Source organism: Loxodonta africana, chromosome 1 (assembly GCF_030014295.1).
Source record: "Loxodonta africana isolate mLoxAfr1 chromosome 1, mLoxAfr1.hap2, whole genome shotgun sequence".
NCBI classification, from domain to species: Eukaryota; Metazoa; Chordata; class Mammalia; order Proboscidea; family Elephantidae; genus Loxodonta; species Loxodonta africana.
In genome coordinates this window covers 162,401,562-162,427,689 of record NC_087342.1, presented here as the reverse complement: position 1 = coordinate 162,427,689, position 26,128 = coordinate 162,401,562, and the positions used below count along the sequence as shown (strand labels likewise).

Genomic DNA, 26,128 nt, shown 5'->3' with positions numbered 1-26,128 from the left:
TCCGAAAAGGTTTTGGCCAGACCCTGGGCTGCTTGGAGTCCCACTACGGGCGCACCGACCAGCCGGCCAGAGTTGATTGTATTTGAGCCTGGAGCCCCTCCGTAGTCTGAAAGCTGCGCCGCGAACTCAACCCCCTTCCCCGAAGCGGGAGTGTCCCTTAAGGAGAGCATAGTTTTCCTGGAAGAGGGACCACGTTGCTACAATATAAAATTTGAGGGCGATTTTTGTCTAGAACACTTAGGGGCCTGGCCTTCTGCCCACTATACAAATGACAACAGGTCGGGCATGACACCGGCTACATTAAGAGGTAATGTGAAGGAATAGTCACACAGTTGCGTGGTGTGGACTAGTGTCGAGGTGTTTATGCCCTTAACAAAAATGGCGTCGAAACGTGTCAACCTTGCCGAGTCACGTGTTTGGAACCCGGCTGAGGGACAGTATGGCTTCAGGTGACAAGCGGATGTTATTATTATCCACTTCCGGGTGAGACCAATCGGGCGCCATCTTGTCTTGTTCGTGAAGAAGTAGAAGCATCGAAAGGATTGGAGAAGGTATTGCAGGAACGGTGGCAACAACGGTGTTCCGCAACCGGAGTGGGTAAGTGATGGAGAACAACTACGCGTAGGGATTTGCCAGGCCATTACGACCCTCTTTGGTTTCAGTGGCGAAGGTACCATAACTAACGTAGGATGCGTGCGCTGCTTGGCGCGGCCGGTGGAACCTCACCCCCTTAAAGCGGCGGCGGCCGCCTGGTTTGGTGGATCAGAGCCGAGCTCTCGATGTGAAGGAAATGTACCTGTTAAAAAGAGTGCGCACAACGCCTTCCTCTAACTACGAGAGTTTTCTCTGGGATAAGAAGGGACTAATTGTTAGGCTCCTGACCGGCCGTTAAGCACTGCGCGTGCGTAGTGAGCACCCTCTTATGGGGAGGGGACGCAAGTCGGGGTGGAGGAGGCGGGGGCCCCCGACCTGGAGCTTATGCCCTGTGAGGCGCCGACTACGCAGGCGCGGCGAAGGGAAACTACGCGGTGATGACTATAATTAGGTTCCTTAGTTTGTTTTACTTGTGTTCTTATCCGGTGGTGGACATTAGGCGTTAAGTTTTATGAGCGAAAGAGGTAGTATCAGTTGTTTTAGTTGTAATATGCTGTGGTAGCTGTTATTGACATTTGCCCATCATGGGCACTCAATAGATTTTTTTTTATCGTAAATTGGTAATTCATAGAAGAGCTTGTTAATTTAACATTCTAGTTTAGGATCTTAATCCCTTTTTAATCTCCCACACCCAAGTAAAATGAAATAAACTTGGAATTTGTCATTGTGAGTGCAGCAAGGCAAAAACAAGGGGCTATAGGGAAAGTAACAGTAATTCAGTTCTTTTAAAATCTTGAGAGACGCTACATTTAAAAAAAAATTACTCCATTTTTTAGGATAGTTTTAGATTTACAATAAAATCGAGTATGTAGTCCAGAGAGTTCCATATAATCTGGCACACAGCGTCACCTGTTATTAAAATTTTACATTAATATGGTAAATATGGCACATCTGTTTCAATTAATGAACCAATATCCATACATTATTATTAACTAAAGTCCATAGTTCATTAGATTTTCTTAGTTTTTGCCTAATGTCCTTACTCTGTTCCAGAATCCTATCCAGGATACCACATAATGTTTAGTTGTCATGTACCAGTAGGCTCCTCTTGGCTGTGAGTTTCACAGATTTTCCTTGTTTTTGATGACCATGACTGTTTAGAGGAATACTAGGTTTATATTGTGGGTTCCCCCCTTACTGGAATGTATCTTATGCTTTTCTCGTGATTAAACTGGAATTTTGAGATTTCGAGATGAGAATTACAGAGGTAAAATGCTGTTTTCATCACATCAGAGATACACACTATCAACAAGATTGATCACTCTTGTTATTGACCTTGATCGCCTGTCTGAAGTAATGTTTGTCAGTTTCTCCACTGTAAAATTATTTGGTTCTCTTCGGGACAAGTCACTAATCACAGCCCACGCCTAAGGAATATGGATTTATATTCCCCCCAGTTGGGGGTAAAAGTTGGGGGTAGAGTATATAATTTATTTGGAATTCTTCTGCATGAGAGATTTGTCTCTTTCCTCTCATTAATTAATTAATTAATTAATATTATGGACTTATTAATATGATATTTAATTCATACCTTGGGTTATAAACCAATACTATTTTATTTTGTTGCTATTGGGAGTTCTTTAAGTTGGTGCCTGTGCCCCTTTTACATGCCCCATCAATTTTTGGGGGGCTGTGCTTCCTTGCTTTCTGGCACTACAAGATTCTCCAGGCTCATCTTTTATGTTTCCTGCCCAGGTCCTAGAATTAACCATTTCTCCAAGGAGCACTGGTTCCTTTTATTGGAGAATGGTATTAGAAACCAAGTTCTGGGTGCTAGGTGTGCTTGTTGCTTACTGGGATATTGTTTCTTTTAGATCCCCTCTCTACATTTGTTTTTTAATTATTCCTTTTTTTTTTTTTTTTTCCTGTATCTACCCCCAAACTGTCCAATTTTCCAATATTTTTTGAGCATCTCTCTTGAGCTGCAAGCTGCAAAATATTTCAGTATGGTAAGATGCACATCACATCAAGTAGCAAAAAAATTTTTTACCGTATTCCAAATGATTGTAAGATTAACCTTTACTGGTGCCATTTTCAAGTAACCTGACTAGGACAAATTAATTTTTTGACTTTGGGGTCAGTCAACTGGTGTATATGACTGAAATGGCAGGGATGAAGAGGGGTTGTTGTGTTTTGTGGTCTCAGAGCTTTATGTTTAATGTGAGAAACAGCTCACCATGTGCTTCAAAGGATAGGTATGTTTCTGTTATCTCTTTGCTTTTGCAATTGATGTTTAAAAGCTTTAAAACAAATGCCACGTTTTAATTCCCATCCATCTCTGTCACTCAGGCTATCAGATGACTTTTGCAAACATTAATGATTGCCAATTAAACAAGTAGTTTTGGGAACCTCAAGGCAATGAATGTTCTAACATAGGGTCATGTCAGAAAAGGATAAAATAAATGATGGTTTTTTCTGGTGATAGTCATTAAGTTTGCTATTCCCTCAGCATGATGGCTTTAATGATCTGATGCAAACCTTGGTTATTGATCTTTCTGTTCTTTCCAAATCTCAGTTGTTCTTCAAGGAGATAGTTAATTTGCTATAAAGAGAGGTACTCTTAGGAGAGTTTGCAGCCTGGCTCATCATAATCAGATTCTCAAAGCTTGAGAAGTTGAGCCTCAGGATCTTTAGGATTAAGGCTAAAGGAAAATCCAGTGAATTGGAATTGATTTTTGATGTCATAAAATTACAGCAGCAATTAGAATGGTTGAATTAGTGGTTGGATATTAATGTATTTACTTGCTCACATTTCAGTGAGTGAATAAAATATTTAACTAGTTAATATGTATAAAGCGTTATGGTGAATTAAAAAAATTTTAAGGTGCTTCCACTGCCTCCAGAAGATTCTTGTTTTAGCCAAGACAAAAACACATGAAAATTCAGTACAGTCCCTGTACATACTTGTACATACAAGTACTGTATACATCTTTTTTAGCTTATTATCATGGATATTTTCAAGCAATGCAAAAGTAGATTAATGTAGAAAACCCTAGGGAACTCATTACCCATCTTTGATGGTTATCAACTTTTTCCAAATCATTGGTTAAACCAAGGTGTAAATGCAGGTTTTAATGGTACCAAAAAAACCCGTTGCTGTCGAGTCAATTCCGACTCATAGCGACCCTATAGGACAGAGTAGAACTGCCCCATAGAGTTTCCAAGGAGTGCCTGGTGGATTCAGACTGCTGACCTTTTGGTTAGCAGCTGTAGCTCTTAACCACTACACCACCAGGATTTCCTACAGGCCATGTTTTTTTGCTAAACCATAATGAAATTAAAACGTACATATTGTTTGTTTACTGCCTGGTGTGCCTTTATATTCTTTTTATTTTCCAGATTTTGCATTTGCTTGAGCAGGAAAGAAGATTTTATGGTGAAGGTGAAGGAGGAAAGAGTAGGGCTTCTAAATCCTTGCCATCCAATTGCTTGTACTTTTGTTCTTTAATTAAAAAAATAATTTTTGAAACGCTTTATCAAGCATTTTGCTAGATGCCAAAACGTATACAAAAAAAAAAACAAAAACAAAAGCTTATATTAAATATTTGAGTAATTCAAGTTTTCTATCCAGTTTTTTCCTGATATCTGTCCCATTCCCTAAAACTTAGCCTAACTATTGAGTTCTCATGATCAAAGGTCTCTTTTTTGGGCTAGAACCTGTATTTTTTTTCTAGAAGTACACACGATAGAATAATTCAGAGCACAGAAAAACATAAAACATCAAAATTCCCTGAGTTCTATCTGTTTCTGCTCCCCAGAATTTACTTACCAATTTTAAGGTTTTTTTTTTTTTTTCATTTAGGAGTTTTCTATACATTATTGCATTCTTAAAAAGCCTTAAATGGTATCATTATTTCATGTAATTTTTTTTCACTTAGTAATACAATGTAGATAATACACCTCAGCACGGAAATGTCTACTTTATTCTTTTAATGGCCGAGTAATGGTCCGTGGGTAGTGCAACTGGTTAAGCACTCAGCTACTAGCTGAAAGGTTGGTGGTTTGGACCCACCCAGAGGCGCCTCAGAACACAGTTCTACTCCACACACAAGGGGTCATCATGTATTAAAATTGTCTCAGCTGCAACTAACAACAATAACAGCTGGTCCACTGTATGGTTCAGTAGTTTATTTAACCCATTTCACTTCAATTAAATGTCACTAAATGGCTGCTGTAGAAAAAATGCTTAAGTGTTTTGAATTACAGTGTAAGTATAGCCATCCATGATTTAAATCCCTGAAGTGGAATTGCTGGGTTAGACGGGTGCGCATTTAAAATTTGCATAAGATACTGTAATGTTAAATTGTCTTCCAAAAAGACTAACCATTCAAAGTTCTACCTTCACTGTCATCTAACACTCATCCTCTGTAGCTAAATCAAGTTTCTCAACTCCAGTTTTAAATAAATCACTTTATTAAATAGTTCCAAATGTCTTACTTTCTTCACTTTTATTATCAGCTTCTTTGCTGCACAATTCCATGTCTTTTATACATTTTTTTCAGGCTAAGCACACTTAGTGTACTTGAATAGTAGCTTCCATAAACACTTTCTCAATAAGTAAAAGTTAGAAGTGGTTGGTTTAAACATACAGAAAAATGGCTATAAGTAATACAAATCAAACTCTTGAAAGTACTCAAAACTGCTTTGTATATAGGAAAACTTTGAAGTTTCTAAATAAAAATTTCAACCTATGATGTGAGGAGTGGGAACAGAAAGACTAACTTAGAAGAATTCTTCCAAAAACAAAATGAAATCTGGTAAGTCTTAGATTGCTTCTAGAGAAGAAATGGAGGGTTGAGCAGAAATGGATTGGCTTGATCAGCCGTCCCCCCCAGTAGTTATAAATTTAAGGAGTACTGCCAAAAGTAATACTGAGAAAGTCCGAATGGTGATATCGTTGTTGTTAGTTTCTGTCAAATCTGTTCTGACTCATGGTGACCCCACGTGATCAGAGTAGACCTGCTCTGTAGGGTTTTTAAGGCTGTGACCTTTCAGAAGCAGATCACCAGGCCTGTCTTCCAAGGGGCTTCTGGGTAGGTTCGAACTGTCAATCTTTCAGCTAGTAGTTGGGTGTTTAACTTTTTCTGCCACCAGGTGTTCCCGACAGTGATTTTAACCATTGCTTATTGAAGCTTCCTGTGCTGAATCTTTTCAAGTTGTTTCTCATTTAATCCTGAAAGCAACCCTATGAGGTAGCCTCTTAAAAAATCTCCCATTTTACAGATAAGAAAACCAAACATTAAAGAGAGTAGCTAACTTGCCTAGGCTCACCCAGTTGATAGGTCTTACAGTTAGGAATACTGAACCAGAGCTTGTGCTCTGAAGCACAAGCTGATGACCAGTATATTTAAAAGGAGAACTGAAAAAGGTGTTTTTGACAACAAATAAACATGAGTTAAGAAGAAAACTTTGTTTTCCGATTTCTGGAAACAACTGTATGTACTGTAAATAATAGTAGGGAGTCAGTACACATCACTTGTTATCATTAAAATGGTTTTACCAAGTGCACATCTGTTTGCAACTCTAGCAGGCACTGTATAAAGCTTACATTATATAAATTTACAACCTACATGAGAAAAATCTATGCATTGAACTCATCTAATACATCCTAAAAACTTTGGAAAACATGACAAGCTGTGCTTATATGGGCTTTTTGGTTCTCATAAATGCAGGCCAACAACTTCCTTGTCATAAACTTTTAAAAGTAAACAGAAAAAGGAGGAACTAGAGACCATTCACTTACTCATTCGGTGTTTATTTAGTGCCTGCAGTTTTTAAGTGCTCAGCTGCTAACTGAAAGATTGGCAGCTCGAACCCACCAGCTGCTCTGCAGGAGAAAGATGTGGCATTCTGCTTCTGTAAAGATTACAGCCTTGGAAACCTTATGGGGCAGTTCTTCCCTTTCCTGTAGGGTCGCTATGAGTCCGAATCGACTTGATACAACAGATTTGGTTTTGGTTTGGTTTATGTACCGCTTAAGCTAATACCAGGTAGATGATAATCTTCTTTTGAAGTGTATTTATTTGTTGTTTTTCTTATCGTATCCAATTCCTAAAAGTTTGACATTCTTTTGTATTGTGAACAAATTGTTCAAGTAAATAAAAAAGATACTTGGAAGAAACGTAGATGTTAAAAAGCTTTGCGTTCTCATTTCTGATGTATCTCTAACTTTATAATGGTGAAATGATTTCCCTTTGTAAAGTTAATAGAAGGAAAAATTCTACCTTAATTTGGAGATGATCGTACTTCCCCATTGCATCTTTAGAATTTATTTTTATTAATTTGAGGACATATTTCATAATCTAGGAGAAAACTTTCTCTTTTTTCCCCCCTCAGGACATAAATAATCTTGCTGCTATGCTTCCAAGCTGTATTCTGAATCAACTTAAGTTTTAAACAAGGTGAACCTTTGAGGTCAGTAAAAATAGCACTTTATGTTTCTTCTGGGTGTTTCCTCTTTATTTTTTTTAGCTTTTAATTAAAGTTGTAAATGAAGTTATTTTCAGGGGTGCCGATGACTCATTTAGCTTTAAAGGGCTTTAAAGGTATAGTTGGAAAAGAGAAGAAGGAAAAGGGAGAAGAAAAATCTGAAGAGAAGTTAGGAAAATAATCACCTTTAGCTTGAAACTGATAATCAGTTCAGTTGTTGGCCTCAAATGTGGTCCTATTTGGTGCCTATCTTTGCCATGTTTTAATAATGCTATCATAATAGATAGTGTAACTAGACAAGTACTTTTGACTTACAAGTTAATCAAAACAAAATAATATATCTCCTCTAATACACAGTGTTGTGAAACTGTGAAATCTGGATCTGTCATTGATAGAACTATATAACATTCTGACAATGCCACAAAGACTGGAGTTACAGAATTTTAAGAGCCTGAATTGAATTGGGCGTTTGTCCTGTTTGAGATGATGCCTCATACCTTCTTGTTTGTTATGTGTTTTTCCTATGTTTTGTGTTTGTGCAATAATAAGGCTTGCTTTTGTTTTTAGAATACAGGAAAGGGTCAGTATAGAGAAGGATTCATTTAGTAAACATTTCTTGAATACCTGCTATGTGCTAAGCCTGGGGTTACAAAAATGAGCAAGAAACATGCCTGCTTACTTGTGTGTATCGATTCTTGAACAAGATATGGTATACCAGTGTTGGATAAAGTGCATAGATATTAGACTTGTAGGAATCTTAAAATTTGTATTGTGAAAATTTCCAAACTAGTTTACAGAAAAGTAGACTAATGTACTGAAACTCCCCTTCCTTTCCCTCCATACCATCACCTAGATTTTAATAGTTATTAACAAAGTACTCTCATCTGTTTACCTGTTAATAAACCTAGTGTTGTAGAATATCTTACTTTCTGGATTTGTCTGATTGTTTCTCTTAGCTGTTGTTTACCTTGTTCCTCAATCCCCTGTAATTCCTTTTTACTGGAAGTGAGACGCAAAAGTTCAATTGGATTCAGTTAAAAATTTTTAATAAGAATATTTATAGTGATACTGGGTACATAATATTGTATTTCATGAGGAGATATGTGAATAATCTGTGGGGGTGATATTTTGGCAACCTTAGAATTTCCAGTTTCCCAACAGTTTTTCTTCTAAGGTCATCTGAGTCATTTGTCAATAATTATTAGGCAGTTTTCTAACTGTATTATACCTTTTGTATTCATTAGTTACAGTTCTTTATATGGAAGAGCTTTTATCAACTAGAGATATTTCGTTAACCTTCTTAAAGAGTCTTGGTTAGGGATGATTAAATAACTAATTTTTATAATCTTCATGTTAATTTAATTAGATTTCACAAACTTTATATCACAAAAAATTGGATTTTTTGAAAATCCTTTTTGAGCTAAGTTGATTAGAGCCATGCTTGCAACCGGACTGAGAACAGGATTAACAAGACATTTTCTACTCTTTCTGGCCAACCTAATAATTCCAATTGCCTCTGGCATCCTGTTGACCAGAATTTTAGAGCTCTGATCACATACATGTAACATATAATAATTTCTCATATGTGAGTTTTTTAAAATTAAAGAACTCTCCCTCTAATTTTTAAACCGTTTAATTTGTTGAAGCTAGAAAATAGAATATATTTGAAGAGTCAGGATGTGGGATCAAGGAGGACAGCCTTGGCAGCAGTGGCCCTTGAACCAACAACAATGGATGCAGTCATTCCAGCACCAACAGGATCCAAGTAAGGAAACAAATTAAGTTTGGTGGGGGTGGGAAGGGGAGGTATATGGAGATGGGGGAGGGATAGGTAATAGGATTCGGGGAACTGAAATTGGGGTTGGTTTATATGGGAGAAAGTTGTGGCAGTCTGCTTCTGTAAAGGTTTACAGCTTTGGAAACCTTATGGGGCAGTTCTGCTCTGTCCTGTAGGGTCACTATGGGTGAGAATCGACTCGATGGCAATGGGATTTTGGGATTTATTGGATCATTTTATGGTCAGAATTTAATCTTTTCTCATAAATAGCCATGTCATAGGACACACAGTAGGGAATGGATTTCCCTTTGGAAGACTTCTTCACAGGGCAGAAGGCTTTATGAGGTTTTTCCGTTTCCTAGTTCTTGTTTTTCTAAAGAAAGGAAAATCTAAAATGTGTTGCTTCATTTTCCTGCCTTTGTAAGTAGAGCATACTTTCTGTTGTTAATTTTGAATCTTCTCATGACTCAGGATTCAATTCTATATAAATCATACTCAAATGTATAGTGTATCATTTTAAAATTTTTGATAATGGAATATTTCAAGCATATACAAAAGTAGAAAAAAGAGTGTAGGGAGGCCTCACTTATCGTTTAGCATTAGGAGTTACTAACTCATGGCCAATCTTGTGTCATCTGTATCTCCCCTTAACCTGCTCTGCCCTACTATGTTGGTTAGTCTGATGCTATATCTTTTCTTAATAGCTATGTAGTATTCTGGAGCCCTGGTGGCACAGTGGTTAAGAGCTCAGCTGCTAACCAAAAGGTTGGCAGTTCGAATCCACCAGCCACTCCTTGGAAACCCTATGGAGCCATTCTGTTCTGTCCTGTAGTGTTGCTATGAGTCAGAATTGATTGGATGGCAACAACAGCATGTAGCGTTCTATTATAGAATGTACTGTAATTTTTTTAGTTTAATTTTTTTATTACTGAGAATATACATAGCAAAACATACACCAGTTCGACAGTTTCTACATGTACAATTCAGTGATGCCGATTACATTCTTTGAGTTGTACATTCTCACCCTCCTTTTCTGAGTTGGTCCTCCCCAGTTAACATAATAAACTCACTGCCCCCTTAGCTTATCTAATCTTATAGAGTTGGTGGTGTCAATTTGATCCCAAATAGATAGTTCTTAAAAGAGCACAGTACTAAAGGCAGACATTCTTTACTAGATAAGCTTAAGTATTGTGTGGTTTTAAGAAGATTTCAGGGAATGTTTTTTGTTGAAGGTTTAAAGATTATTTCATGGCAATAGTTTCGGTTGTTCATCCAGCCTCTGTGGCTCCAGAAGGTCTGAAGTCCATGAGAATTTGCAATTCTGTTCTGCATTTCTTCCCCTCTGACCAGGATTCTTCTATAGAATTCGATCAAAATGTTCAGTAATAATAGCCAGGCACCATCCAGTTTTTCAGGTATCATGACAAAGGAGGCAGTTTACCATGGAGGGAATTAGCCACACTAGAATGCACTGTGGAAACCCTGGTGGCATAGTGGTTAAGTACTATGGCTGCTAACCAAGAGGTTGGGAGTTTGAATCTACCAGGCGCTCCTTGGAAACTCTGTGGGGCAGTTCTGCTCTGTCCTGTATGGTTGCTATGAGTCGGAATCGACTCGACGGCAGTGGGTTTTTGTTTTAGAATGTACTGTAATTTAACAGTTTCACTTTTGGATATTTGAATGTTTATAGCTTTATGCTTTTTAAAACAATTAGCAGTCTTGTCCAATTATTTTCTTAGGAAGAATTCCAAGAACTGGGTTTGCTAGGTCACAGTTAGACGTCTGTAAAGTATTTGATAAACATTGCCAAGTTTAAGTCCAAATGGGCTATGCCAGTTTATGTTTGCACCAAAGTGTATGAGAATGCCCGTTTAATCTTTACTGAGATGTGAAAAATCTTATCTTACTCTACTTTGTGTTTTCCTTTTATGATAGTATTAGATTGTAAAATGTCGAGTATGCATATGTGATGGAAAGAAGAGCTTTCAAGATAGTGGGGATAATGAATTTTGAGTAAAAAATGACTGAGAAGCTGTTAAGCAGACTATATTAGCTAGAGAAGGGAATCTTAGCTAAAGAAGGGCAACTCTGAGGAGCAGCACGAATAGTAGCTACAGTGATCCAAGGAATATAAGCTTGAGTGTAAGCCTGGAAAGATGAATAGGACATGTTCAAGGAAGAAAGAAAGTAGATTGATCATTTATTTTTGTTGAGGTAAAAAAAAAAAAAAGACTTTTTAAACCTTCATAAGCTGAGGTATAGAAGATGCACTTCTTATGAGTTAATGTTAAAATAGGTTAAGAACCTTTTTCGTGAAATCCTTTTATGAAAGCCTTAAGTAGTTTAAATTATTTTCTGTCTTGAATATGTTATTTTTTAAATGTCCTTTAGCCATAACATGCCGTAATATTTCAGACCTCTAGTAAGGAATATCTGAGATGGTTGTTTGACATAGAGGCAATATATGGTAGTGGCATCGTTCTTTTAGTGCCTGTATTCTGAATGTTAAATTTTGCTATTTTAATTTACATTAGGCCAGATCGACTGGGCTGCTTTGGCTCAAGCTTGGATTGCCCAAAGAGAAGCTTCAGGGCAGCAAAGTATGGTAGAGCAACCACCAGGAATGATGCCAAATGGACAAGATATGTCTACAATGGAATCTGGTCCAAACAATCATGGGAATTTTCAAGGAGATTCGAACTTTAACAGAATGTGGCAACCAGGTTTGTTGTTTATGTTTTCCAAATTTTAGAACCTTTTTTAAAAAATAAAATGAGGATTGAAATCACATTGTTTAATTTGCTTAGTTTTATGACTTCTTGATATTAATGCTCTTAAAGAATAGGTAGTTTCAATTTGATTTGACCTTGACATTAAAATGATTCTGTACTCAGTCTGATAGCATTGTGGCACTCAGTTTGATTCTTTTCTTGGTTCTTCATTCCTAGGCTGACAGGGGCTGGGAACACTCTGGAAACCTCACTTGGCATCTAGGGAAGAGAGCATTCTATGTCTCTCTGTTGCAACCTCTGGCCTTTTCAGAAGCAGCACTGGCAGAGCAAAACATGTCTAGCCTCTAATTAAAGAAAAATTGTGTCACTATGTGACAGATTAGTCTGTCAAATATACTCTGCCCCTACCATCCTCCTACCTTTTTCTTCCCTCTTTTTCAGATAGTGAAGATCTTCTATAACTTTTTGTTTGTTTGTTTTTTTACTTCATGGTATGATTTAGTTGATGCTAGTTCATTTTTCCATGACTTGTGTTACTAATTATTTTTAATAGTCACTTCAAATTATTTATAGAGAAATCCCACATTTGGGTATGCTAATGGTGAAGTCATATCCCCTTCTCCCTTTTAATGCTTAAGTATTATTGTTTCTTACTGTAAGAATGGAAAACTCAGGAAGTTATCCTCTAGCATCATTCTTAAAAGGATAATGAATATTCTAGTCTTTGATACTGTTAGGTGGTTCATTTCTAGTTTTCTTGAAGCTATGCCAGATTTCCCCAAGTTTGAAAATGTTTTGGTTTCCAAGTTCAAGCTTATAAATGACTCACTCCCCAATTTTACTTGGCTGACTTTCTCTGTGACCCTGGGCAAATGATTTACTTCTGTGTGCCTCAATTTTCCCGTCTGAAATTGGCAAAAAGAATACCTGATTTCTCCCTACCTCACAGGGATGTTGTGAGGATAAATGTGTTCATGGAAGAAATTATATAAAATCTCAAGATAACTATTTTTTATGGTGGTGTTATTGAACAAAAAGAGAAAAATTCAACCAAAAAATTGCTTTATATTTTGTCAACATTCATTAAAAATAATTTTGGGCATTGAGTTTCCATTTGTTTAGGGTATGAATTAGAGTAAATGGAGTAAGCTCATTTGAATTATTTATAAGATAGTTTAATTCATTGCCTATTTTTATGATATACAAAAGGAATTTGACCAAGAAGTCATAAATTTTTTCTTTATCTTTTTCTTTACTGAAAATCTAGCTTTCTTGAAATCTTAAAAATTTGTGTTGATTTTGTGATAACCCCCTGTTGAATGTTTTTATACCTGAATCCTAAATAGAATGGGGAATGCATCAGCAACCCCCACACCCCCCTCCAGATCAGCCATGGATGCCACCAACACCAGGCCCAATGGACATTGTTCCTCCTTCCGAAGACAGCAACAGTCAGGACAGTGGGGAATTTGCCCCTGACAACAGGCATATATTTAACCAGAACAATCACAACTTTGGTGGACCACCCGATAATTTTGCAGTGGGGCCAGTGAACCAGTTTGACTATCAGGTGAAAGATATTTTGTTGCTTTAATATTGTAGATGTGCACATAATCCATTCTTTGGAAGTGTCTCATCAAGAGTACCTAAGATAATGTGTTTCACTTTTCAGACTTGTACAGAAAAGCACATTTTGTGTCTCAGAAGATTTATCTATTTTTGAGTGTTAAAATCATTAGATTTGTTATTTTATTTTTAATTTGCTTAGGAAAGTGGTATAAAGAAAGAAGCCTTTAGGGAAAAAATTGGATAAAATGAAAAATGTAAAAGTGCAGTAGCTATATGATGTTTTATTTTCTAATCTATAATTTCAGAGTGGCGTTTAAATATTAAATAAAGTTTAAAAAAATGCACGGTAGTTGAATACATTATTTATCAATAATAGATTATGGCTAAGGTTTGCATAAATACATTAAGGAAGTAGATCATCTTCCTAAGTGCAGTTCTTTGTGCTACATAGAATTATGACAGGTTTTCTAGTGTCATTTTTTTTCATTCTGACATGACATGCTAATGGAATTGTACATTATTTTCTTTGTAGCATCCAGTTCATTCTTAGGGACATAGAACTCTATGGGAAATAGTGTCATTATGTGGGGCTTTATTTTTTCCACCTGCTTTGCCAGGCTCTACCCTTAAATTACAGTGCTAGGTGTCGTGTTGAAATAATAATTGCAGTTGCTAACTTATAATCTGAGCGATCATAATTTAAAATTTTGGGGGGAAGCATTCCCCATACATTACCAATTTAATGATGAATTTATAATGGACATAAATGTAAATAATATTCACCTTAAGTTCTCTTATCCATGCGTGTTAAGATGCTTAACTTTGCCGTATACTCATAATTGGTATACAGGTATGACACTTTTTGTTTGCTTTGATTTCTGAAGAATATAGTAGCAAGGAGCTTCAACTTACACCACATACGCACGGTAGATCCCCATACTTAGCAAGGCAGGGTTCTCTCGGCAACTGGCTTAGAAAAGCCCCTGAAAATAGCAAAGTTCCAAGAAAAAGAAAAAAATGTGGTGATTCAGAAACTTCTATCTTGTTTATAAATAGATATTTCTTGCAAGATTATAGGACCTACTTAAATTCACTAAAAGTAGGAAGTTGGAATTGATTAAAAAAAAAAAAATTCCCTGCATTTTCTAGTTATAAAAAAATTGGCATTTATTTGATGTCTTGGTGGTAGGATTAGTTTATAAATAGATTCAGAATGAGAAAGCTAATTTATATTATCCTTTTCAATATTTCTTGAAAATACATTTTCCTTTTCTGTACTTCTTGAAAATAGTATATTAGATGCTTTTAGAAGGCTCTTTGCATTTACAAGGGCAGAAAATCTTTATCTTAAGAAAAGTAAGCCTAGGTTCTTGGGGCTACAGAAATATCGGTGAATATTAGAACCATGGAATTCTTGGATTTGCTGCACACATGGATTTCTACTGTCCCAGTTCATAACACACGTGTGTCCCAAAGAGTACATTGTATTAATGTGAAGAAAAATAAACTGCAATACTCTTTCAGCATGGGGCTGCTTTTGGTCCACCGCAAGGTGGATTTCATCCTCCTTATTGGCAACCAGGACCTCCAGGACCTCCGGCACCTCCCCAGAATCGAAGAGAAAGGCCATCATCTTTCAGGGACCGGCAGCGTTCACCTATTGCACTTCCTGTGAAGCAGGAGCCTCCGCAAATTGGTAGCTATTTAACTGTTCAGTGAACCACAGTTGCATGATGTCTTGATCATGTAAAAGGGACTTCCTCTGTTTTCTTAAATTATTCTGATGCCTCTGCTACTCTAGAAATTGATACTTTAAGACAGTATCATTAGTCATAAAACCTTAAATATAAAAATGATATTGGTCTAAAATACAAAATGTTTTTAAGCTCCGAATTTTGTTACGAAATATAAATTTGTGATGATCATAGCATCTTGATATTTTCTTTGACTTTTACAATTTGACATGTTGTGCCAATACATGAACAGTGCCCCTTTTTAAACTTACTGAAAAATACTTGTTCAAATGAATTTTTATTCCATGTGAAAAATGTACTTGTGCTTCTATTTGACTGTTCTATTTCCATATTTTAGGAAGTAGTGTAGAATAAGAGTTTAGCTCTGAATTGGTCCACATGACAGTTTACTGGCTATGTAACCTTGGGCAAATCATTTAATCTCTTTGAGCCTCAGTTTCCTCACCTGCAAAATGAATCAAATAATAGTAGCCATCTCATAGGGTGTTTGTGAGGATTAAATGAGGTGAGGATTTAGTGTGCTTTACTAGTGCCCTGGTTGTTACTAATGTTAATGAATGTAAAGAAAAGCACAATGCTTAATGGATCATTTTTATTACGATTGTTTTGCTGCAGAATGACAGTATTTGTTATAAGGACTCAAATGGCACCAAAATTCTTTTTTTATTTGCTCACAGTTTTTTTTTTTAAAACAAATTCAGGAACAAGGAACTCAGGTATATTAAAATTTTTGCTTAACTGACTTGTAAAATTGTTTTTCTGTGTGAAACAGATGCAGTAAAACGCAGGACTCTTCCAGCTTGGATTCGTGAAGGTCTTGAAAAAATGGAACGTGAAAAGCAGAAGAAGTTGGAGAAAGAAAGAATGGAACAACAACGTTCACAATTGTCCAAAAAAGAAAAGAAGGCCACAGAAGATGCTGAAGGAGGAGATGGCCCTCGCTTACCTCAAAGAAGTAAATTTGTGAGTAGCATCCCCACGACACATGTGAGAATTTTGCCTGCATGAAAGGTTGATTGAAATAAATAGGTCTTTTAGCCTGAAGAAAAATATTAGAGTAATACTCCTGAGATTACTTTCAGGATGTATATTGGGGATTATGTGTTTATGTATCTGTTCCTAAGGATCAAATGGAGGGAAAGGGGCAGCCAGTTTATAAAACATTTTATTACTGAATGAAATTATTCAGTGGGAGGCTAGATAGGTTCTATCTTGAAAAACAAATCAGTATTCTTTTGTTGTGGTACAGCTCACTCCGTACTGGTTGATTATAAAACAAAACTCAGTTAGAATGGTAGTTGAGAAATAAATTTTCCTTTAGTGAACATTTAAATATATACTAATTCTGGAAGATGTAATAACTTTCATTGTTTTTGACACGAGCACTGAAAGTAACAAGTTTTAAATCTTTATCAGTTAGATTGCACAAGTGATTTAAGATTTCTAGTATTTTTTTGGTTTAATCATATATACATGTCATAGTATATCATATAAAATATATTAAATAGAAATAATGCTTTTTCCCCACTCCACTTACTGAATGTTACAGTCACACTTTTCACGTGCAATACATATATTTTCATTGTGCTTTTGGTAAAAGTTTACAGCTCAAGTTAATTTCTCATACAAAAATTTGTACACACATTTTTATGTTATCCTAGTTGCAGTACCTGTAATGTGATAGCACATTCCCCCTTTCCACCCCGGGTTTCCCGTGTCCATTTAACCAGCTCCTAACCCTTTCTGCCTTCACATCCCACCTCTGGACAGGAGCTGGCAATTTGCTCTCATGTACCTACTTGAACTAAGAAGCATACTCTTCAGGAGTATTATTTTATGTCTTACATTCCAGTCTAATCTTTATCTGAAGCATTGGCTTCGGGAATGGTTTTAGTTCTGGGTTAACATAGAGTCCGAGGGGAATGTCTTCGGGGTTCCTCCAGTCTCAGTCAGATGATTAAGTCCGATCATAGATTTGAGTTCTGCACCGCACTTTTATCTTGCTCCATCAAGGACTCTGTTGTCTTCCCTGTCAGGGCGGTCATTGGTGGTAGCCGGGCACCATCTAGTTCTAGTCTCAGGCTGATGGAGTCTCTGGTTTCTGTGGCCCTTTTTTCTCTTGGGTTAATATTTTCCTTGTGTCTTTAGAGTTCTTCATTTTCCTTTGTTCCAGTTGGATTGGGACCAATTGATGCATCTTAGATGGCTGTTGCCAAGCTTTTAAGACCCCAGACACCACTCACTAAAGTGGAATGCAGAATGTTTTCTTAATACACTTTGTTATGCCACTTGACCTAGATGTCCCCTAAAACCATGGTCCCTAGACCCCAACCGCTGCTACTGTGTTCCTCTAAGTGTTTGGTTGTGTTCAGGAAACTTCTTAGCTTTTGGTTTAGTCCAGTTGTTCTGACTTCCCTGTATTGTGTGTTGTCCTTTCTTTCACCTAATTCTTGTCTAAGTTAGTGAATACCCCTCTCCCTCCCTCCGCACCCTTGCAGCCATCAAAGACTGTTTCCTTCTGTGTTTAAACCTTTTCTTGAATTCTTATAATAGTGGTCTCATACAGTATTTGTCCTTTTGTGGTTGACTGATTTCACTCAGCATAATGTTGCAGATTCATCCATGTTGTGAGATGTTTTGTGGATTCATCATTGTTCTTTATCATTTTATAATATTCCATTGTGTGAATATGCCATAATTTGTTTATGCATTCGTCTGTTGATGGGCATGTAGTTTGTTTCCATCTCTTTGCTATTGTGATCAGTGCTGCAGTGAACATGGGTATGCATCATATGCAATATTTTTTTGTTGTGGTGAAAATGTACATAACAAAGCATACATCGATTGAGCAATTTCTACATGTACAATTCAGTGACATTGATTACATTCTTCAAGTTGCAGGACCATTTTCACTGTGCTTTTCCAAATCATTTCACCACCATTAACATAAACTCAGTGCCCTTTAAGCAAAAACTCACCCTTTCCCCTCCTCCCTTCCACTCCTGATAATCACTGATAATCTTTGGTTTTTATATATTTGCTTATTTCATATAAATGAGATCATACAGTATTTGTCCTTTTGTGACTGACTCATTTCACTCGACATGATGTTGTGACATGCATCAGAACTTCCTTTCTCTTCATGGCTGAGTAATATTCTGTTGTATGCATGTACCACATTTTTTTTCCATCCATCTGTTGATGGACTTCTAGGCTGTTTCCATGGTTTGGCTGTTGTGAATAGTGCTGCAGTGGCCATTAGTATGCAAGTATTGTTGCATTCTTGCTTTCAGTTCTTTTGGGTGTATATGATATATGGTCTTGTTTTACTTTTTTGCACGTGGACATCCAGTTTTGCCAGCACCATTTGTTAAAAAAAAACCTGTTTTTTCCCCCATTTGATGGACTTTGGGCTCTTTTTGAAGATCAGGTGACCATAGGTGGATGGATTTAAATTTGGGTTCTCAGTTCTGCTGCATTGGTCAGTGTTTCTATCGTTGGACCAGTACCAGGCTGTTTTGACTCCCGTAGCTGCATAGTAGGTTCTGAGGTCAGGTAGTGCAAGCCCTCCTACTTTATTTTTCTTTTTCAGTAGTGCTTTACTTATCTGGGGCTTCTTCCCTTTCCATATAAAGTTAATGATTAGTTTTTTCATGTCATTAAAGAATGTTGTTGATATTTGCATAGGGATTGCATTGTATTTGTAAATTGCTTAGGGTAGAATTGTCATTTTCACAATGTTGAGTCTTACTACCCATGAGCATGGTGTGTCTTTCCATTATGTAGATCTCTTTTGGTTTCTTGCAGTAGTGTTTTGTAGTTTTCTTTGTATAGGTCTTTTATATCCATGGTTAGATTTATTCCTAAGTATTTTATTTTTTTAAGGGCTATTGTAAGTGATATTGTTTTCCTGATTTCCTTTTCATCATTCTCTTTATTGTCGTGTAGGAGTCCAACTGATTTTTGTATGTTTATCTTGTGTCCTGCTGCTCTGCTAAATCTATTAGTTCAGTAGTTTTCTCATGAAGTCTTTTTGGTTTTCTATTTGTAGTATCGTATCATCCACAGATAGGGAAAGTTTTACTTCTTCATTACCAATGTGGATGCCCTTTAATTCTTTTTCTTGTCTTACTGCTCTAGCTAGGACTTCCAGCACAGTGTAAAATAGAAGTGGTGATAAAGGGCATCCTTGTCTTTGTTCCTATTCTCAAAGGGAATATTTTTAGCCACTCTCCATTAAGAATGATGTTGACTCTTGGTTTTGTATAGATGTCCTTTATTATGTCAAGGAATTTTCCTTCTACACTTATTTTATTGAGAGTGTTTATCAGGAATGGGTGTTGGACTTTGTCGAATGCTTTTTCTGCATTGACTGAGAGGATCATGTGATTCTTTTATTTATGTGGTAGATTACCTTGATTGGTTTTCTAATGTTGACCATCCTTGCATACCTGGTATGAATCCTACTTGGTTGTGGTGTATTATTTTTTTGATATTATGCTGAATTCTGTTGAGAATTTTTGCGTCTATATTAATGATGTTGTTTAACAGCAACAACATTCATACAGACCAACATATGCAATTTTCTTTTTTTGTGGTGTTTTTGCTTGATTTTGGTATCTGGGTTATTACTGGCTTCATAGAATGAATTCGAAAGTATTGCTTCCTGCAAGGCAAGTACATTTTAAGCAGACATTGATTTTGCTTAGATTCCAGAAGTGTCGTACATTACTTTTCATTTTTCTCAAAAGACTTATGCCAAAGCTGTGTTTTTATTCTGTATATTATGAAAATAAGAAACAACAGACTTACACTGTTAAAGTTTACCTTTTTTTTTTTTTTTTCTTGAATGAAGTAGTGGATTTCCAAATTGATTTTATAGTGTCACAAAAATTAGAGGTTGTACTCATCTCTTCCCAAGTGCCTTTAGGCTTGTGTTATATTCTTTTCTAGTTCACATAGTCTTTTCATAGTAGTATTTAGGTGGTCACCTTGTATTTAGTAGAACTGTTAAGAGTGATTATGATACACTTGTTTGTGTAAAGAAGAGCCGCCTTTTTAGGATATGCTATCTGGATACTAAAAACCTAAAGCTTTATGGAGTCAGAGACAAACTTCTAGCATTCCCTCAATCTGAAGTAGACCTCAGTTCTATGTATCTGTCCACTATGTAGCTACAAAGAAGCAAGTTTCATTAAGTTCCAGGGCCAGCCAACATCTTGGAACTGATTAGATTTTTTTTATTTTAAGTCATATATTTTAGGTAAATAAATATGTAGCTGTAAATGTTACGCAGAATAGTATATCTCTGGTTCATTTATCCATATGGTTCATTTAGGACCATGTGATGATTTGTTATTTTATATATAATGGATATAAATTAGAAGTAGTATTTGGTTATGTTATTCTGGTCATTTACAAAATAAGGTTAAAATTGACTAAGGGAAAAAAAGCCAGAAATATAATTAAAATAACTGACTTTTATAAGCCAATTATAACCTTACATTTCTTCCCAGGTAACGATTTTTCAATTACCAAATGAAATCTATAATACAAAATATGATTTAGAGAGCAATTTTACTTATATGTTTTTATTTCATAAGTTATTTTTAATTATAGTTTGTAAATTTTTGATACAGAAGATAATTTTATAAGCATGAATTTGGGCTACCAGTACTATTATTTTTAATAGGATAGTGACGAGGAAGATGAAGACACTGAAAATGTTGAGGCTGCAAGCAGTGGAAAAGTCACCAGAAGTCCGTCTCCAGTTCCACAAGAAGAGCAGAGTGAACCAGAGATGACTGAAGAAGAGAAAGAGTACCAAATGGTAGAATATTATCTTACCATGTGGAAGAATTTATGTTGTTTGTAATGTTTTTTTTAACTGTTGTTTGTCTGTCTTAACTGAGAACTGAAGAAACTTATGAAATGTTTATTAATATGCAATATCTTCTGGGCAAATAATGCCTGTAAAATCCAGGTGACCTTAGAACACAGAATCACAGCCTATAAAGCAGTTATTAAGCCCATTTTCTAAGACCCGTGTTGTATTAGTAACTGTAATAATTAAGTAGAAGTTATTTGTATAATATCCTTCCTTAGATGTTGCTGACAAAAATGCTTCTGACTGAAATTCTACTGGATGTGACAGATGAAGAAATTTATTACGTAGCCAAAGACGCACACCGGAAAGCAACGAAAGGTATAGTCTGGGTTTCTTGGTTTTGGTTTCATGGGAGTATTATGGTTTCGGTGGCTATTTTGAACTTTTCTGTTGCCCTTGTTGAATTATTATCAGGCATTTGATTATTCTCGCATGTTTTAACTCTTTGGGAAAGGTTAAATTTGTAGACACCATATTAAAACTGACCTACCTGAGCACAAGTTAGTAATCATGCTGTTGTTCTTTGAAGTGTACTGTGGAAAATTCCTGACGTTCTGTTTATTTCACCTGATTTTTTTTTATAGATACGGTGGTATTGGTGTTATGACTTCTAGTTTCTATTTTGACCAATGAGTTGAATTATGAACCTTTAGAGTTTTATTTTTCTTTACTAGTTTTGATTCTTACAGAAGCAGGTGATTACTCCTCTATGCTTTTAGTAATATTTTAAAAATATCTTGAAAACAAAAGTTAAATTATGGCCACCTGAGAGATAGAAATACAGATAAACTAGTCAACATTTTTCCTTATTATAAACCAGTTTCAGCTCACATCAAATTATAATTTCAAAGCCAGACATGCTACTGGTTTAAAATGAATGTTATGTTTTTAATGTTTCTTGTCTCCCCAAAAAGCAGCAATAGTAGTAGATTTAACAATACCATAGACTCACATGACTATGAAATCGTGGCTATTTGTGTTAACATGTTGTTCCTGTTGTTGATGTGATACAAAGCTCCTGCAAAACAGCTGGCACAGTCCAGTGCACTGGCTTCCCTCACTGGACTCGGTAAGTGTTCTCCTTATTTGTGAGAGGGCCTTAAAGGGAAAAGCACAATTACCTTATCTCTGTACATGTTCTGTTTTGAAACTGTACTATCCCTATGCAGTTTATAAAACCCAGGTCTTAGGGTTATAACGGTCTCTGAAAGATTTCCTTTTTGGGGTTTTTTTTTTTTTTTTGACTAAACTTTCACAGTGGAAATATTATAAATGTGATGGTAAATCCATAGTTTATTGGGGCAGGTTGTAATAGAGGATTTCCTCATTAATTGCTCCAATATATGTATATACATAGTTGTACTTAATAGCTTATAATTTAGACATAATGTCTAAACTCACTTTTAGAATTATTGCATATATACTGTAGAGAAAAACCTATTCATTTAATGCTCTTAGTGACTTTTATGTAGACTGTTTTGCAGTAAGTGAAGTTTTAACAGAGGAAAGGGTTTATGTTATAGTATAACAGTGGGTTCATAATTTTCTATTTGCATGATATACAGTCAAGGCTGTAAAAAGCTTGAATTTGCCTTTTCCACATCCTTCATTTCAAATTTATCTTTGTGAGGATCAAGAGAAATGGGTAGAACCAAATACCCATGTGATTTTTGTCACGATTACTATTTAGATCACTTCAGGGTGGGGAGTAGTTTTGTGTACCAGTGAGAATTTTACAATACTCTAACTTTTTAGGGAAAAATGCGTAGCATACTCCCTGTAACTTCTAAGCTTTGAACAAAGAAAGTATTAGTTTTAGAAATATTTTCAGAGTTGTCATAAAGTTTTTAGGGTATTTGATTGATTAGGCTTTAAGGAGGCTTTGTTATTGCCCTGTTAAACGGTTATATAAGTCAGCGTGGACAGTAAAGCAAAACCATTATGATTCTTCTGTGGTAAGAAATACATGAAATACTCCAGAAAGAATAAGATCAGATACTAAGTAATCATTTGCATGAGGGTCCCATAAATTCCTTAAGCAGTGAAATTTAATACTCCTCCCCACCCTGAATAATCATATTCTTCCAAGAAAAGGCAATAAAAAGAGAAATGAGCTTTCTTCTGGGACCTTAAAAGTTTTTATTACATAGAATAATTTTTCCATATGATAGATTGGGCTTTATGCACACAGGTGGACTGGGTGGTTATGGATCAGGAGATAGTGAAGATGAGAGGAGCGACAGAGGCTCTGAGTCATCTGACACCGATGATGAAGAATTACGGCATCGAATCCGGCAAAAACAGGAAGCATTTTGGAGAAAAGAAAAAGAACAGCAGCTGTTACATGATAAACAGATGGAAGGTATGTCTTTTAGATTTATTTAGTTTTTGGCTAGTTTTGCTTGTATTTATTTTCAATCAGCCCAAAAATATCAAAGGATAAAGTTGAAGCTGGATTATAAATAATGTATGATGTAATTGAAACTAGGGTTTTTGAGCTCATTTGCCTTTTTTAATAAACTTAAGATTAATTTTAGTATTCAAATATGGTAGTTTATGAAAGGTGAACAATTTTTATTTTAGGAGCTATTAATTAGTGGCTATATGCCAAGAAGGGAGCCTTAGTAGTGCAGTGGTTATGTGCTCAGCAGCTAACCGAAAGGTCGGTGGGTCAAACCCAGTAGTTACTTGATGGGAGAAAGATGTGGCAGTCTGTTCCTGTGTTGATTTACAGCCTTAGAAACTGTATGCGGCAGCTCTACTCTGCCCTGTGGGGTTGTTACGAGTTGGCTTTGACTTCACAGCAGTGGATTTTTTTAATGTACCAAGATATTTAGTGTATTTTATTTCTTATTAAAATTTTTGAATAGAAAAAAGAAAACTTTTGAAATGGGGGAGTAAGTTTATAAGACAATTGAGAAGGCAATACTTCAAGTTTTAGATGGTAATTTGTAGTTAGAATCTTTAATAATAGCAGGTAATAGATAACAAAAGGTGACTTTTTAGAAGTTTTTTACTTAAAATACTTTGTAGGAATGCAATTCTTAAGCATTTACACAGTAATACTAGAAATAATGAAAGAGCATGTATTTTGAATGTCTTTTGAAAAATCTTATTTGGACACGTTTGAAAGGTAATTATTATTGCTTTATTTTGTTTTGATTAATGAGTTTTATAAAAGCTATTAGCTAAAATAATTATTAACCTCCAAGTTTTTTTAGTTGAACAAAAGGGAAATCTGTTCTTATTTGCTTCACATACATCTGTATATTTTGATACTTTATTGCTTCACCACCTAGGACTGTAGTCACTACCAACATGTAGCTATTGTGCACATGAAATGTGGTTAGCCCAAATTGAGATGTGCTGAAAGTGTAAAATACACTGGATTTCAAAAACTTTATACAAGGAAAAAAAAAGATTTAGTTTTCTTTTTAATTAATCACATGTAGAAATGATAATGATACATAGGGTTAATAAAATATTAAAAATTAGTTTCACCTGTTTATTGTTACTTTAATGTGGCTACTAGAAAAATTTTAATTATGTGGCTCACATTCTATTTTTATTGAATAGTTCTGCTCTATTATGGTCTGATGGCTTGAAATTTGATGGTATGAATTTTTTTCATTGTACATTCTACTTAGTATTTTTGTCTTTTTCTGTTTCAGAAGAAAAGCAACAAACAGAAAGGGTTACAAAAGAGATGAATGAATTTATCCATAAAGAGCAAAATAGTTTTCTGCTAGAAGCAAGAGAAGCAGACGGTGATACGGTTAATGAAAAGAAAAGAATTCCAAGTGAAACTACATCAGCTTTAGAACCAAAAAAAGAACATAAAGAAAAAGAGAAACAAGGGAGGAGTAGATCAGGAAGTTCTAGTAGTGGTAGTTCTAGTAGCAATAGTAGAAGTAGTAGTACCAGTAGTACTGTCTCTAGTTCTTCATACAGTTCTAGCTCAGGTAGTAGTCGTACTTCTTCTCGGTCGTCTTCTCCTAAACGGAAAAAGAGACACAGTAGGAGTAGATCTCCAACAGTTAAAGCTAGACGTAGCAGAAGTAGAAGTTACTCTCGCAGAATTAAAATAGAGAGCACTAGAGCTAGGGTAAAGATTAGAGATAGGAGAAGATCTAATAGAAATAGCATTGAAAGAGAAAGACGAAGAAACCGGAGTCCTTCCCGAGAGAGACGTAGAAGTAGAAGTCGCTCAAGGGATAGGCGAACCAATCGTTCCAGTCGAAGTAGGAGTCGAGATAGGCGTAAAATCGATGATCAACGTGCAAATCTTAGTGGGAGCAGTCATAAGCATAAAGGTGAGGCTAAAGAACAAGAGAGGAAAAAAGAGAGGAGTCGAAGTATAGATAGAGATAGGAAAAAGAAAGACAAAGAAAGGGAACGTGAACAGGATAAAAGAAAAGAGAAACAAAAAAGGGAAGAAAAAGATTTTAAGTTCAGTAGTCAGGATGATAGATTAAAAAGGAAACGAGAAAGTGAAAGAACGTTCTCTAGGAGTGGTTCTATATCTGTTAAAATCGTAAGACATGATTCTAGACAGGACAGTAAGAAAAGTACTACCAAAGATAGTAAAAAACATTCAGGCTCTGATTCTAGTGGGAGGAGCAGTTCTGAATCTCCAGGAAGTAGCAAAGAAAAGAAGGCTAAGAAGCCTAAACATAGTCGATCGCGATCCATGGAGAAATCTCAAAGGTCTGGTAAGAAGGCAAGCCGCAAACACAAGTCTAAGTCCCGATCAAGGTAGTATACTTTTTAAAGTATTTTGTCTGATTTTTTAAAAATTTGACTGAATTTATTCGAAGTTGAAAGTGTCCTTTCTCTCTCTCTCTTTAATAACTCAGTTTGGTACTTGATAAATGATCATAGTCTTGAGTAATTTTAGAAATCCTGTATAATAATAATTATTTAATATTGCAGATTCTTGAGTTTAAAATACATTTTTATTTTAAAATTTTCTCTTTTCCCTTTTTCTTTTTTTTTTTTCAGATCAACAACCCCTCTCCGTCGTAAACGCTGAGGAATGATGTGGCAAGAATGCCATGATGTTGTTTAAAAAATTCCATGAGTTTTAAGGGCTTGTCTCATTATAGAGGCACATTGTGGCTGTGTAGGTGAAACCAGAATCTTTTTTTTTTTTTTTTTAATCTGTAAATAGGTGTACTTTTTCCAGATGCTGCTCTGAGTTACTTTGTATTAAATTTTTTCAAAAAAATAGTGCATAATAAGACTATAAACATGCCATTCTCTTTCAGCTGTAATGTTCTTAAAATTATTCTTGAATGTACTGTGATGTCAATAAAGCTCTTTAGTT

General features: G+C 35.7%; 1 protein-coding gene across 7 annotated transcripts; it reads left to right on the top strand.

The window, feature by feature from the left end:
• The first annotated feature begins 469 nt into the window (after positions 1-469).
• Positions 470-26,128, top strand: PNISR (PNN interacting serine and arginine rich protein). 7 transcript variants are annotated; one of them, XM_064289160.1, is made up of 14 exons: positions 493-597; positions 5,309-5,411; positions 6,991-7,068; positions 8,734-8,848; positions 11,395-11,583; positions 12,939-13,162; positions 14,686-14,857; positions 15,688-15,878; positions 20,608-20,745; positions 21,021-21,120; positions 21,818-21,871; positions 22,994-23,164; positions 24,474-25,557; positions 25,804-26,128. In XM_064289160.1, exons 4-14 carry the CDS (start codon positions 8,761-8,763, stop codon positions 25,832-25,834), a joined length of 2,442 nt encoding a protein of 813 aa, XP_064145230.1. In that variant the 5' UTR covers positions 493-597; positions 5,309-5,411; positions 6,991-7,068; positions 8,734-8,760; the 3' UTR covers positions 25,835-26,128. The 7 variants fall into 7 exon arrangements, with proteins under 7 accessions (XP_023399329.1, XP_010600603.1, XP_023399350.1 ...); XM_064289163.1 differs by having other exon boundaries at positions 8,730-8,848; XM_023543561.2 differs by lacking the exon at positions 5,309-5,411 and having other exon boundaries at positions 470-597.

Coding starts and splice junctions, on each gene's coding strand:
- PNISR (XM_023543561.2), top strand. CDS start 8,761: ATGTGGGATCAAGGAGGACAGCCTTGGCAGCAGTGGCCCTTGAACCAA. Junction 14,858..15,687: donor GCAGGAGCCTCCGCAAATTG/GTAGCTATTTAA, acceptor TGTGTGAAACAG/ATGCAGTAAAACGCAGGACT. Junction 20,746..21,020: donor AAGAGAAAGAGTACCAAATG/GTAGAATATTAT, acceptor ATCCTTCCTTAG/ATGTTGCTGACAAAAATGCT.